General features: G+C 33.4%; 2 protein-coding genes across 7 annotated transcripts in view; one reads left to right on the plus strand and one right to left on the minus strand.

The window, feature by feature from the left end:
* The first annotated feature begins 7 nt into the window (after positions 1-7).
* LOC123712967 (putative GPI-anchor transamidase) lies at positions 8-2,513 on the plus strand. The gene is made up of 7 exons (XM_045666388.1): positions 8-239; positions 308-586; positions 710-918; positions 1,137-1,254; positions 1,533-1,643; positions 2,012-2,184; positions 2,419-2,513. Exons 1-7 carry the CDS (start codon positions 165-167, stop codon positions 2,492-2,494), a joined length of 1,041 nt encoding a protein of 346 aa, XP_045522344.1. The 5' UTR covers positions 8-164; the 3' UTR covers positions 2,495-2,513.
* A 125-nt stretch (positions 2,514-2,638) lies between these two features.
* LOC123713536 (carbohydrate sulfotransferase 11-like) overlaps positions 2,639-15,034 on the minus strand; it is a 41,209-nt gene continuing 28,813 nt past the window's right edge. For all 6 annotated transcript variants that reach the window (XM_045667252.1, XM_045667250.1, XM_045667248.1 and 3 more), the window contains 5 exons: positions 14,060-14,247; positions 9,045-9,342; positions 7,875-8,054; positions 6,181-6,338; positions 2,639-5,046 (listed from right to left, as the gene is read on the minus strand). In XM_045667252.1, coding sequence (XP_045523208.1) covers positions 4,968-5,046; positions 6,181-6,338; positions 7,875-8,054; positions 9,045-9,342; positions 14,060-14,247 — 903 coding nt within the window. In that variant the 3' untranslated portion in view covers positions 2,639-4,967. The remainder of the gene's footprint in view (positions 5,047-6,180; positions 6,339-7,874; positions 8,055-9,044; positions 9,343-14,059; positions 14,248-15,034) is intronic.

Genomic DNA, 15,034 nt, shown 5'->3' on the forward strand with positions numbered 1-15,034 from the left:
ACGTATTTTTTTTTAATAATTATCGTAGATGTTATATTATTTTTCAATTAAAAATTATCCACACGAAGTCGTTTTAAAGCCCAATAATTTAATCCTAAGATCATTCATTAACTTACAAGTTATTTACCATAACACCAGTTAAAAAGAGTTACACAAAAACTACAATGATGTTTCCAAAAGATATTCTGCAATGGACATTGTCATTTATGTCTATCCTTATTTACAGTGAAGCGATAGATGTAAGTTGATAGTTTATATCGGAGTTATTATTTTACAAATCCATTTTCTAATAAATTTCTTCGCTCAGATTCCAGAGAATTTTCAGAAGTCCAATCATACTAATAATTGGGCTGTTCTCGTAGACACATCGCGATTTTGGTTCAACTACAGGCATGTGGCTAACGTACTTTCAATATACCGGAGTGTAAAGAGATTAGGAATTCCGGACAGCCAGATAATACTAATGATATCAGATGATATGGCATGCAATCCTCGAAATCCGCGGCCAGCTACAATTTTTAATAATGCTCATGAACAAATCAATGTATATGGTGATGATGTAGAAGTTGATTATCGTGGATATGAGGTAAAAATAATTTGCTGTAAACATTTCCAGAGCCCATGTTACAGATATTTATATACAATATCTTGTACTTATACATATATTGATAATTCTTGTTTACCTCAGTGGCCAAAATATAACTTTTAGGTCTCTGTAGAAAATTTTGTGAGATTACTAACTGGAAGAGTTCCACCGGACACCCCTAGATCTAAGCGTCTCCTTACTGATGAAGGGAGCAATGTCTTAATATATTTAACTGGTCATGGTGGTGATGGTTTTCTAAAGTTCCAAGATTCAGAAGAGATAACTAGTCAGGAATTAGCTGATGCACTTGAACAAATGTGGCAGAAAAGAAGGTATATTAGCAATAATATATATTATCAGAAATTGCCTTGAAAGTTTCTATTAACTAAATTGAAATTGGTATAATGATTTGTGAGTTTCTTTCATATTATGTGTCAATTGTGTTCAATACTTAGCAGTGGTAATGGACAGGCCATTACCATCAAAGTAATGCAGTTTACTAGAACTTTTATTTTGAATGAAACTTAAGTGATATTATTGTTTATTTCAGATATAATGAAATATTTTTTATAATAGACACCTGCCAGGCTTCTTCAATGTATGAAAAGTTCTATTCACCAAATATTCTTGCCACAGCCAGCAGTTTAGTAGGAGAAGACTCTCTTTCTGTAAGTTTGTGTTAAATTTACTTTTTGGCTGGATTACAATATTTTTTAAACAGGACTTCTGAGCCAATAATACTTTATAAAAAATAGTCATGATAACTATCATGGCATCACTTGAGACATTTAGTTTGTTATTACAATTACCTTCTCTACTTAGAAATTCACAACATTTTATTAGATTACCACTAAAAAGTTATCATTTTTCAAAGTGACACTAGAATGGCAAGAGCAAAAGCTAAAATCTGATGCTGATTAATGTATGATCTATAATACCTTTACAGCATCATGTGGATTCAGCTATTGGTGTATATATTATAGACAGATATACATATTATGTACTAGAGTTCCTGGAGAATGTTCATCCTAACAGCAAGAAGACGATGTCAGAATTTGTAAGTTTCATTCTCATGTAATAATTATATTTTTTTGTTTTTAACTAAGATTTATGGATGTTTTATAAAATATAAATGTCACAAGTGAAAAAAATTTTTTATAGGTGTGCAGTATAAGGTAATTAATATTTCTCATGTATCATTTAAGACTTTATTAGAAAAACAGTCCATGTAACTAATTTGTTATTTACATGTATGCTCATACATTAAAAAATATGAGCATTGTTGGACTAGTGACTAAAGCATGAGCCCCTCAACCCTTAGGTTGTGTTTGAATCACAATTGTGCAAATCAGCATGCCTTAAATCCAAGATGTGTGTCAGGCACATAATGCTTATAAACCACAATATAAACTTTTTGCTTTTCAGTTGGCTGTCTGTCCTAAACATGCTTGCATATCTACTGTTGGTGTTAGAAGAGACCTATTTAAGCGAGACCCAAACAAAGTGCCGATCACAGACTTTTTTGGATCTGTCAGACCAGTCATTATAACCACAGATTCTATAGATATTATTGATATACCAAAGAGGAAAAATTATGTGTAAGTATATCTTTAATCTCTATTAGTATTTATATAGGGTATATTATATATTATATTGTCATCCATAAATTAGTGTACTGACTATATATTTTGCTATATGTGATGGATCAAATTTTTTATTAAATATTTAACTAATTTTGCAATATTGTATATATTGATTGGTTGTTACCTTTTCGAAAAGAGTTGTACATTGTCTATGGCCTTTAAAGGTTTCCAAAATTTTTATTGTTTTAGAAACACCACACAAACACCTGAGAAGCGAGGATATTTACCACAGTTTCCGGTTCATTTAATACAAAATACAGTTTAGAATAGTAAATAAATTATAATAAAAATATAGTTTTATTTAAAAATCGTTTCGATTTTCGAATATGATTTCTTGTACCTTTTTTGTATTACCTATAAATCAAGTAATTTTATGAGAGACTTACTCTAAGGAAATAAAAAAAAAAACTGTTCATTATTATATATTTCTCTATACTAAGAATAAAATCTTATTTAACATCAACATAACACAACCTTCCCTAATGGGAGCTAACGCGGCAACAAGTACATAATATGCACGTCTCATTCTGATATGAGATCAAATTCTAAAGGACTATAGCACCATTCCAGTTTCTTCATAGGCCATGTTTTGGTCTATTCCTTCCAACTAGATCTAAGACTTCCAAGGTAACTTGAATAATTATACATAAATGCGAAAGAAAGGGCTCTGTAATTTACAAGAATTAAAAACTGGCTGAAATTTAAAAAAAAAACTGATATTACAAAATTGCAATTTTTTTTTCAATTTTTTATGACAGCCTTTTCGTTAAATAATGTCACTAGATAGCGTTGTACCAACTTTTAATCAAGACTATGTTGTGTGATTATCAAATAAAATGTAGTTATAAAAGCTCACTTTGAAAGAAAATATGTGATAATAAAGTACATACATGAAAAATTCTATTACATTATTGTTACTATAAATATTCGTTAAATATTTTTTTGTTCAAAGTCTATGACAATTAACATCTAAACATTTTAGGAAGAACTTATTGAGATAATAATAAATCTCAAAATTTGGTTTATCAGAGTAATAATAGTTCAAAGTATACTAGTTTGGTGGGTAGTTATAATAAGCTCTACACAACTCATGGGGCTTCAGTCAAGATGCCTTATCAGTAGTTGTTTTAGACTTTCTACACAAACTACTGTTAAAGCATCTTGACTAAGGCCCCTAAAGTACTAAAATTGTGTTGACAATAACACATTGTTAGTTATATTATTTATTACATTCATAGTACTAGTATGTAAGAATTATTTCCTACGAAAATCAATAAAATTTGTAAAAAGTAACTAAATTCAGTATAAAATACGAATCTTTGTATATTCTGTGGCATATATTTGAATGTATCTTCACAGTCTATCGAGCTCATATTAGACTGAAGAAAAGTTGACAGTTGACAGAATACGAATATTAACACATAAGAATCAGATACTTCTCTATCTTTATTTCGTGATAAAAAAGATTCTGTTGAGATTAATTGACTATTTTGAAATGGGTATTGTACATTTCTTTACAATAATTTAGTCGTAACTTATAAAAGTGTGCGCTATTTCTGATGTATAAATAATATAATAAGATTAATAAAATATATAATAAATTAATTATTAGCTGTTTATAAATATAATAGTATGATAATCTGTATTTTAATTGTCTATCGCGTAATTAACATTAATGAGATTGACACTAATTAATATATTATTTTATATACAAAGCACTAACCCCGCCTCGCATTCCAAAACGTTTTTCAACTCTTATAATATAGCCATATGCCATAGACAATAAATTATTTGACAGTTCTTTAATAAAGATTTAGGTTTGACGTTTTGAAATACGAAAGTCTACTTACAAAAATCTTCATATATTGTACTTTTCTGTTTTATAATGTACCTTTCATTAAAATATTTTATGTAACATATTTTAAATGCAAGCTGATATGATTTAATATTGCTCTCCTTTACCCGGCTTCAGTCAAAACAAGGGGAAAATAATGGATGTTTATTAGTCCTAGTAATAATTTACATGTTTTAATACTTCGAGGAGCATTGCCATCGACTACTAGCTGCAAACGCTTTGGTACTACAGTTCTTACAGTAGTTGTAAGATATTCTTAGGTTTATCATTGAATCGTGAATAGACCCTTATCAAAGAAATTTTTACACCAGTATCTGTTTCGTTTCAACACAGCGTAAACATAATTTGACAAAGAGATCGACTACTTTGTAATTTATGTATTTAGATCGATTAAGTTTTATAAATAAGGATTTTAATTAAAAAAACTATTTTCGACTTACTTATTACGGCATCTAGGTATCGCTTATCGAAAACTTAAAACTATCAAAGGTGAAGGAAAAACGATACTTACGTTTTTATAATCTTTGGATTTGCTACTTAGTTAAGTATTCTTACAAAAAACAGATGAAATAAATAATATTTGTAACTATTGAGATGTATTATACTGAATCTTATCTTATATTAATCTCCCAATACTCACGAATATCGAAATATACGAATACGGCTTGAAATATAGCTTTTTAGTATAATATTTCTAATAAGAGCATAATTACTTTTAAGTATTCTGATGTTTGTTTATAGACGTCTAGTTGTCCATGACGTTTGCAATATAAGCGAGAATGCCCGTTATTTCAAATTTGAATTTGAATTAGATTAACGAGATTCAAAGCGATCCTCCACTTCAGTCTTAGCCAATATACTGACCCTTGGTTTGGTCTCATATTCATCCATAGGTGGTGTCTTCGCTGTGAATGATGTCATAATAATTTTGGATTGTATAGTTGAAGAGCTGGAAATCATATCTGGAAATAAAATTAAAACGTCATATAATTTCATTAATCGATAATTATCTTTTCTCTATAATACGAGAAATTAGTTATCATGCTAGGGATGAGATCGAATGCGTACGATTGTGTAAGTATCAAGAAATTTTAGTTAAAAATCTTCGGGTACTTATTTTGAATTGCATGTATTTTCACTTGTCATTCAAACGTTTCACTTGTTTTGTATCGTTCCCACGGTATTTTAAACGTATTACTATAATATACTAAAGCGGTGTGGGCCTAGTGGCCTAGCGACCAATGTACTTTCTGTCTATGTGCGAATTTTAACATTCGCTCGAACGGTGAAAGAAAACATCGCGAGGAAACCGGCTTTTATTTATAAAAAGCCCCCTGCAAACGGGCAGGAGGCTCACATGATGTTAAGTGATACCGCCGCCCATGGACACTCAATGCCATAGGCCTCGCGAGTGCGTTGCCGGCCTTTTAACCCGGCTTGCCTTAGACCCAAAAAGTCGTCGACGTGTATCAGACATACTACTACCTACTTGCCTATTAGATTGACAAATGATCATGAAACAGATACTGAAGTCTAAGGTTCAGAAGGTTCAGTATTATAACACTTTTTGTACTCACTACACTAACTTCCATTATTTCACTTGCCTATTTTCGTCTATTACAGAACTACGGTCAGTGCCAATATTATAATTTTAAATAGTATAGGGCGGCAAACGAGACTGCGGGGTGCCCAAAAATGCCAGTTATCGCACAATGGACACCCATTTTTAGCATCCAGTGTTGGCGGCGGTTTGAGGGAATACGCGCGACAGTCTAAGTGAGCACACCCAGGAACGAATTCTCCAGGACCAGAAGTGCAGGTACCCTCCTGGTGCTATTTATCATATTAACCCCATAGGGTGCACCATATTTGTAATTTAAACACTATACAGAGCTCAACATCTCTATGGTGTAAAGCCAAGTTTTTTTTTTAATTTTCCCAATTCTTATCTGTAGTAGCGCACGCATGGCACATGTGTCATAGATGAAGCATAGAGATAATATGTGACAAATGTTTAAAGCTAGTGCCTAAACCATTTATTTTACTTTTGTTACCATACAACTCCTACCTATCTATAATCTTATAGTAAAACGTACCTGTATAAATTATACAGCCCATCTAACTGCGATCTGCTGAGCCTCGAATAAAGATGGTTGATATTATGCAGCGTGTTAGTGCCCTTGCCGCTGTTCCGCCACTCAGGCCTAACAATATCTTGAAGACGTGACATTTGTATTAAAAACCTTTGGTCCTCCTGCAATATAAAATTGAAACCGATCAAACGCTGATTGGTTCGAGGCGCCTAATCTCTATTGAGACCTGACGCAGGAAATATTATTGTGCATGAAGACGCACATTCTCTTATAAATTATAATTTTCATACTCTTTTTTTTATATAACAGGGGGGGAGCCTTCGCGAGTGAAACCGCCCATAGAAACTCACATTGTCAGAGGGCTCGCATGTGCGTTACCCGCCTTTTGATTGACTCAGCATAAATGATCGACATAACAGGAATGCAGTGGACATGCCTATCACCATTAATTGTAGATACACAATATTCTAATGTAGATAATGCGTAATTGTCGTCGGATTCCAAGGTTCTCTTAGGAATTCCTACCCTTAGGTACAGAAATAAATTATATCAGTTGTTTGGAGGAACCGACTGGCCCAAAAGCCTCAATGGCTAGTAAGGTATATGTGATTGCACACTTTGATATCAAGGGAAGACGTCAAATTCCAAATATCAAATGATTGTATGAACAACGTAAACATATTTTTGTATGATCTTAATTTATTAAAGCTTGCTAAAAGCCCATAAGCCGAGTCATAGCAGCACGTCAACCTTATTTGTAGAACACGAACAAATTGGGAAGATCGTCAATCAATCGGTCGGTGGTCTATATTGGATCAAATTATGACGCTCCTCGATATGTGATGTGATAACGAATCGAAAGGTATCTAATAAAACCTACAGCGCCAATGTGTTTGTAATTTTATTTATTAATGTTCACCACATCATCTATACTCCTATATTTTTTATGTAATAGGAGGCAAACGGGCAGGAGGCTCACCTGATGTTAAGTTATACCGCCGCCCATGGACACTCACATTGCCAGAAGGCTCGCAAGTGCGTTGCCGGCAAATACTACAGTAGTGTATGAAGTATTTCCGAACCAATTCGACTTAGTGTCCTTCAAGAAAAGAGCGTACCAATTCTTTAAAGGAGCACTTGCGAGTCTGGCAATATGAGTGACCATGAGCGCAACATCACGGCATTACTTAACATCAGATGAGCCTTCTACCTGTTTGCCTCCATAAAAAAAATATGACATCGACATGCCTTGCCGTATGATGATTTACGCATTTTATATATATATATCTCGGACTATATTGTCGTCATATTAAAAACTTAAGTATATGTATAATTTAAGTAAATAGCATTTCTTTTAACAACTTTTTGTATAATATTTACAGTAAGTTTTAAAAAGATGTCTCTTTAGCCGAAGTTCAAAATTAATTATTTTGATGTTCCTCTCTGCTACTTTCATTCCCATAGCTTGTTCAGTATTGTACCTAGCCATACATTGGACAGTCAGTCGGGATTGTATTACCCAGTCTAGTTTTCAGTCAATTTAATTCTAGTCCTAGACAAACTCAGAAGATATATTCTAATGTATAGCTAAATTAAATAATTCTTTAAAGGATATAAGCGCGTAATAATCTATAACTAGAAGTTTCGAGTGCTAAAATTGACTACATAAAACTATACAAAATTAATAGTAAACATACATCCAGAGTTTCAAACTTGAGAATTACGTCGAAGTTGAACTTGCATGGAGTGCAGAAACTCGTGTATGGCGTCCAATGCATATCCAATGTTCTTTTGGCCTTCGTTTCATCCAAAACGTACGAGACAAACTCTTCAAAGACAGGATACCTCTCGATTGGGGCTGGTTTTGATTCTGATGCCTGAAAGTACGAAAGTTATATGATGTTTTTTATTTAAAAATACGAGATGTTTACTTTTGGATAGTTTTGTTTAGATAAATATGACGTAGCAAAACTTGGTAAATTTGTCGAATCACCGATGGAGGCGATCTTAAAACAACTCGATTTTTTTAGATATTTTCATCACTCGGAAATAGTGTACCATTCAATATGGTGGCGCATGCTCTTTAATACCATAGATATTCATTAGAACATAATGATTTGTGAAATGAATGATAGAAGGTAAAAGTTTTTGGCTTTAACCAAACCAAATGTAATTTTTTGGGACCGACTGGCAACTGAGACAATATCATTTACATCATGCATGTAATATTATCAGTTTAATAATTTTAAGGGAACCAAAGCTATGCGCCCCAAATATAATTTTTGATCTAATGAAATAAGAATTTGGCCAAGTTGTCTAAATATTAGTTTATTTAATGACCTGTTTCCCGACGAACTATATTTATTCTAGCTGGCAGGCAAATACTGTTATCATTGTACAGAGAATAACGATTATTTAAATAATAAAAGGACGATTTAACAATCATTAACAGGTACTTAGATAAAAAGGTCGAATATCTCATTTCGTCACGTTTAAACTTAGCAAACCACGAGACCAACGGTCGACTTTCTTGGTGCAATGTCCGAATTTTATTTTTCAAAGTTTGCTTCAACATACGTAATTCCTTTTTATCAATTTATTTAAACATTCAAAATACTTTATCTCACAATAATACTAAGTAGTCAAATTGACACGTATTTTGAAGTTAATGTCTAACATATTGATTGAATGCTAATAACGCCATCTATATGTCAGCCTACGAACTCGTCAGCCATCCCGTTACATGAATAATATACGTAAAATACCAATAAATATTATGTAAATGTTACTCGCAATAAAAATCTAGTTTTTGCTTTAAACATTCCTGAAATGCACAAATAAATAAAACAAACAGATAATAGTTATACCTTTCGATACTTCTTAATGATCCTACGTCCCATTTTATCATGGAACGACTTGGGCCACGCGTGTACTATTTTGTCGTTGTACGCCGACGCCAATCGTTCTAACGGGTGCCTCACGATTAGAAACGTGATGGAGTCCCCCTGGGCCTTTCTAATCATCTCGACAGTTGGCCTCGCGTACCGTTTCCTGGCCAGTTCTAAGGGAACTTCTTTCGTTCTATTGAGAAATGCCGCGGTGTAATTCGCCATTAAATTAAAGTTATACATCCACGATGTTGATGCTGCTTTGAATATGTTACACCTGGAAAGAGGAATTTATATAAGTGAATTAATTTTAATTTGTTAATTTACACTTCATTTAAAGTAATCAGCTAATAATATAGAGTATTAAGAATATGAAAAAAATAATATCTTTGGATATTCTTAATCATGAGGATACGGGTGGCCTTATCACTCTTGTCTAGGCAACCACTGGAAGGATTTTCTTAAATTAAATTAGGTGAGCGCAAGAAGTGAAAAACTACGTAAGATATATAATTATTTAGACATAAATAATGGAATAAACGAAACAAACATATGTAGACAATGATAAAGGCACAATTTAAGTTAGTAGGAAAGTTGGGGATACGATATGGACAGGTAATACTTGTACATCAGATTTAAAGGAAGAAAGACGAACTAAGCGGATACGAATGGGAAGTGAATACGATTTTTTTGAATAGAATAGAATAAAATATATTCCTACACAATAACAAAACATAGAAATTATTAAAGAAAACAGAAAACAGGTTTCAATTATTTTTGTTTATAACAAGTAAAACACGTACGACTAAATAATACAGTAGGTATTTGAGATGTTAACAAAAAAACTAGTGGCGAGTAACCTTTTAGATCTGGGTTTCTGATGTCTGTATCTTTTTCGTCATCATTTGTTTTTTAATTATCATGTAGGTGACCAGCCTTCTGTGTTCACGCCGTCGACTTTTTAAGTTTAAGGCCGTTTTCACAATGTTTTCACTCTTCGTATGAGCTAGTCAATTAGTTGCATACATAGGATACTTTAGAGCACAGCCGGGTACCGAACCTACGATCTCAGGGATGAGAGCCGCATGCTGATGTAGCCTAGCCCAACCCTGCTTCATGGTTAGTTATGAGATCAGTATGAACTAATTACATTTCATATAACTTCATCCGCTACGGAACGGGTGCTACTTGTGGTGACTGGTCGTACTTGAATTCGTGTATGAGGGGATGTTAGTTATTTCGACTATGTATTTGCGTGTTGTTCCCACGAGAATGTAAGTGCGTGCTCCTATTTCACCATGCCTCCTGCTGATAGAGGGCAATCTTTGTTTTTAATTTATTTTATTATTATTAATTACTTAAGATGTCATGTGGAACATGGTGTAATGGTTGCAGCTCCTAACAAACGTTGTGTAAAACCAAAACTTGGCCATTTAAAAGAGTGGCGGGGAGTATATTGGCAGTTCTTCTCTTCCGTTCTACGCCCTTGATTTGAGAACTGGCAGTAAATGTAAAATTAGAAGTATTTCATATACATTTCTGTTTTGACATTTAAGTGTACATTGTGTTACCTATATGAATAAATGATTTATGAATTTGAATTTTAAAAGGCCTTTAACTTTAACCGCCTCCAAAAAAAACCAAAGGAGTTGGACGTGTATTTTTTTGGTAGGAACTATTGTTGCTCGGAGCTTTGCATAAGTTTAGCTTATATTTTTTTAGCTTAGATTATATTTTTGGATTTGGTGCCGTAAAAAAATTAAATAATTTGCCAAACGTCAAAAACGTTTTTTCATATTGTTTGTACTCCATGTCTCTTAATGACAATGACTCGATTTTAAAAATTCCACTGCACGCTCTCAATCAGGCAAAACCCCATGAAACAGGAAAATGAGCTTTATATGTAAATGTTCTTGTATTCGAAGTTTTACTGTCAGACGAACCCAAACAATGCATAAAACAAAATGTGATGTCTGGACTAAAATATAACTCAGGAAAAATAAGTAAATACTATAATTATTGAAATAATTTGGCTTTCATAAGCAATTAACATAATTTATATACTATTGTGAAAGACATAACATTGTCTAACGCCTGAAGATTAAGAACATATTGTTTCAAAATAATTCTTATAACACTGTTTTACTATTATAACCTTGAGTTGTGACTCGAGTATGTATATAACAGTCATTAGGTAAGGTATAAAAATCAAACAGAAACACAACTTTTTTTTTAAATTCTTGTTACTGAGTTAATCTCCGTTCTTTCACATATTGCGAGCTAAACTCAGTCATATATGTGCGTATAGTTTCAACAGTAGACGTTTCCTAGCACGCAAGTTTATAGTATGGTAATACATTGGGGAAATTTTCCAGAAACGTTAACGTTAAATATCAGGGTGTGTCAGGTTGCACCCAAAAATTAGTAGTACTCTTTATAATTAATATATTAGAAGGGACACTTTAATAATTGTTGTATTCACTATATGCTGATCAGTTTACAAAAGCGGATAAATTATGCAGGCCCAAAAAGAAGTGTTTCAGCAACTTTCTTATTTGGGGCCTCAGATTTATGGATCTGTTTCATGATCATTTGTCAATCTAATAGGCTCTTGCCTTCTAAAAGTGATCAGCCTCTTATGTTTGACACAAGCCGTCGACTTTTTGGGTCTAAGGCAAGCCCCTTTTTCTCACGACATTTTCCTTAACCGTTCGAGCGCATATTAAATGCTCACATAGAAATCCATTGGTGCACGGCCGGGGATCGAAGCTACGACCTCAGGGATGTGAGTCGCACGCTGAGGCCACTAGGCTAACTGCTCAACTGGCCAACATAGGATAAAGCAAGCGAAAATAAAATTCAAATAATTTATTTATTATAACTGTAATTACACGCTAATGGCCATTAATTATTATAATTTCCTATTTCATTCATCGGCTATTTTTAATGAGAGACATCCGTAAAACGCAAAACGAGGACTTAATTTAAACTGTGTGTGTGAAGGTTAAACACATTGTCCTTGTCTGTATTACCTGCGACTTCGCTTGTGTGTGTATGTAGCTACAGATGACAAAATATAACTCTTAAGGACGAATCCCGATTATATTTTGTAACACATTTATTGTGTGTGTGTAGTTAATTGATGGACGTTTTAATACAGTATTTGTTGTGTATACAATTTTTTATTACTTTGTAATAATATAAAAAAAATTGATTTGATATATTTTGATATCAAGATTCAGCATAACTGTCTGATCGCTCATTAGTAGGTGGGTAGGTGCGAATCAGAGTTTGCGCGTAACGTACACGTTACTCGTTGACAGAACGTTGCGAATTTTTTCATCTAATAATTCTCATGTTTTAATCGATTAAACCCATTTAACACCTAGCTTCAAACAAAGTGATTCATTTATTTGAACATCCCTCCAACAGCCACCGATCGTAACTCTCGTTAACGCTGTTAACAGATCTGTTGCAGAAAACCGCAAATAGATGGTGTTGTGTTCCATTTAATGAACGACTAGACAGTTTTTTTAGATGTCAAAAGGTTGTGTTATTATTACGAAATGTTGTAACGACTTATTTATACAAGTTTTACATAACTACGTTTGGTAAAAAGCGTGTGAAGCGTGAAAGACAAAATGCTCTACGCGGTAGTGTAGCTTAGTAGGTAAGTAATAATGTATCTTATCATACAAGAGTTAAGTTCGGGGGCGGTTGTTGTATGGATATGTTAAGGTGTATGTAAAATGAAACACTTTGTTTGAAGCTGGTTAACAACTTACTTTAATTGTTTAATACATCCGCTTATAACTTAGATAATATTAGGGATAGTATGGTTTCGACGCTGGATTAACAAAAAACTAACTTGACTTATTAAAGAGTTCGTAAAACTAAGTGACACTTATGTTATTGGACATTATCGGAAATGAGAAAGTTAAAATACAATTTTTGAGTGTGGTAAAAACTAAAGGGCTCATATTGGCTTCAAGCGTGCGATATTGTATACATTTTGTTTACGCTTTTAATTATTAACTAAAATATATATATGTAACTTAAGTAATGTTAGGTTAATAACTCGAGCTGGTCCGAATTTCGCTTACGTTTATTTGTACCGATACCGGCAAACTTCTTGAGCATTAAACAATTGGTGGAAAGTTTGCGCATCGTACACAGCGCGGGATACAAACGTCACCCGATTCACCAATCACGCGATCGACACGTCACTCTCCAGCTGCCGCTCCCCTCCCAGTGATACCTAAAAATCACTTCTGCGCAGGCAAGGACATGTGTTCAAGATGTTTGCCGGTATCCGTACGTGGACGTGAAATGTCATGACAGCCTTCTCCGATAAATCTTTAATGTTTTTTTTTAATTTAAATTACAAATTTACTAGAAATTCTTCAGCTCGGTTTATAAAGTAATTCATGTGTACTTTTTCTTTTTCAGGTGTGCTCTTTTTATAACTTTGCCGTTTACTGTTTACATATGTTTTAATTAATTTTCTTTGGTCCACTGTCTAAATTTATTTATTTATTACAGAACTACCATTTAATAACTACGTATATATATGTATTATGTAGTTTTGCGCTCACCTTATCTAATTTTTTTCTCACAGTGGTGGAAGAGATCGATAGAATATGATACGGCCGACAATTACCCTCCTTTTTCTTCAATTATTTTAATTGCTATATTTCTGTATAAGAGAGCGTTCAATTATTACGTAACGAAATTGGGGGGGTCCTCTTGTACAACGTTACGATGCGGAGCGGGGATTGAATTACGCGTTAATTGATAATATTATTTTCGAGTTTACAGTACTTTACACCACATAATGGTAAGTTTTAGGTATAAAGAGTCACTAGTCACGAAACATTTTACTATTGGATACAGAAAACGTTATACGGTGCGTTTCATGGGGGAGGGTCAATAATCTCCAAAAATTGCAACGAAGTATTAATAGGTAAATAAAGTGTATACATATAAGTACGTACCATATAACATGATACTGGCGGTTGATGAGGTATTCCCACGCATAAGCCTTCTGGCTGGAGCCGTCCAGACTAAGTCTAGAACATTCGCTCCTAAGAAACTCTCGCCTGGAATCCATCCGCGCACCGACTTCCAGAAACTTCTCACGCGAGAGAAGACCGTCATCGCGTGTGCCATTCTCAAACACGAACTGTAACAAATGAAATGCATACATAATTTATTGATTTTCACATCTAATATGTTAAGCCATTCTTTGTGTGCGTCGTACGTTAGAAATACGGAATGAAATCCCGATCTCGCGTGAACGGAATCTCGGTATCTCGTGCCATTTTTCGAGATCAATCTCGAAGCGTAACTTGACGTGATTTCGTGGGATTAACAAGATTAAGTAGCAGTAGTATGATAAAAGTTAATGTCTTCGATGAATAAGCTTACTTCTGACGGTCGAATAAATGCAACTGCGTTGTTGTATTTGAAAATACCTGTAATATATCACCAAAAAACCACTCCTAAATATCTAGCATGGGTTAATGGAAGTAATTTTTTAATCACCACTGTGAAGGCTTGTATTAAAATAAATAACTAATATATTTCGAGATTTGTTATAAATAATAGAATAACTGTTATAATAAAAATGAGTTACATTAAATATTTGTAATTAAAATAATGTATATGTATATATAATGTTATATTTTAATAACCTCATGTTTTCGATTTAAACGATTGATTGTAATTTTTAATCCGATCTCGAATAATCGATCTCGATTCGAGATTGAATTCTCTAGCCAGAACCCTGTGCACTAATCGAGTTTTCTAAATGCGTAAACTTGCTTGTAGATGAAAACATGGAAATATGAAAACGACACCTTTGGTACGGCAGATCACCTACTTGCCTTTAGAGACGTTAACAATAGAATAGACGAAGTGATGTGTCTAATCCATGCGATAATTTGTACATTCTAACACAATAATATTAA

Source organism: Pieris brassicae, chromosome 8 (genome assembly GCF_905147105.1).
Source record: "Pieris brassicae chromosome 8, ilPieBrab1.1, whole genome shotgun sequence".
Lineage (NCBI taxonomy): Eukaryota > Metazoa > Arthropoda > Insecta > Lepidoptera > Pieridae > Pieris > Pieris brassicae.

Coding starts and splice junctions, on each gene's coding strand:
- LOC123712967 (XM_045666388.1), top strand. CDS start 165: ATGATGTTTCCAAAAGATATTCTGCAATGGACATTGTCATTTATGTCT. Junction 1,255..1,532: donor TAGGAGAAGACTCTCTTTCT/GTAAGTTTGTGT, acceptor ATACCTTTACAG/CATCATGTGGATTCAGCTAT. Junction 2,185..2,418: donor CCAAAGAGGAAAAATTATGT/GTAAGTATATCT, acceptor TTATTGTTTTAG/AAACACCACACAAACACCTG.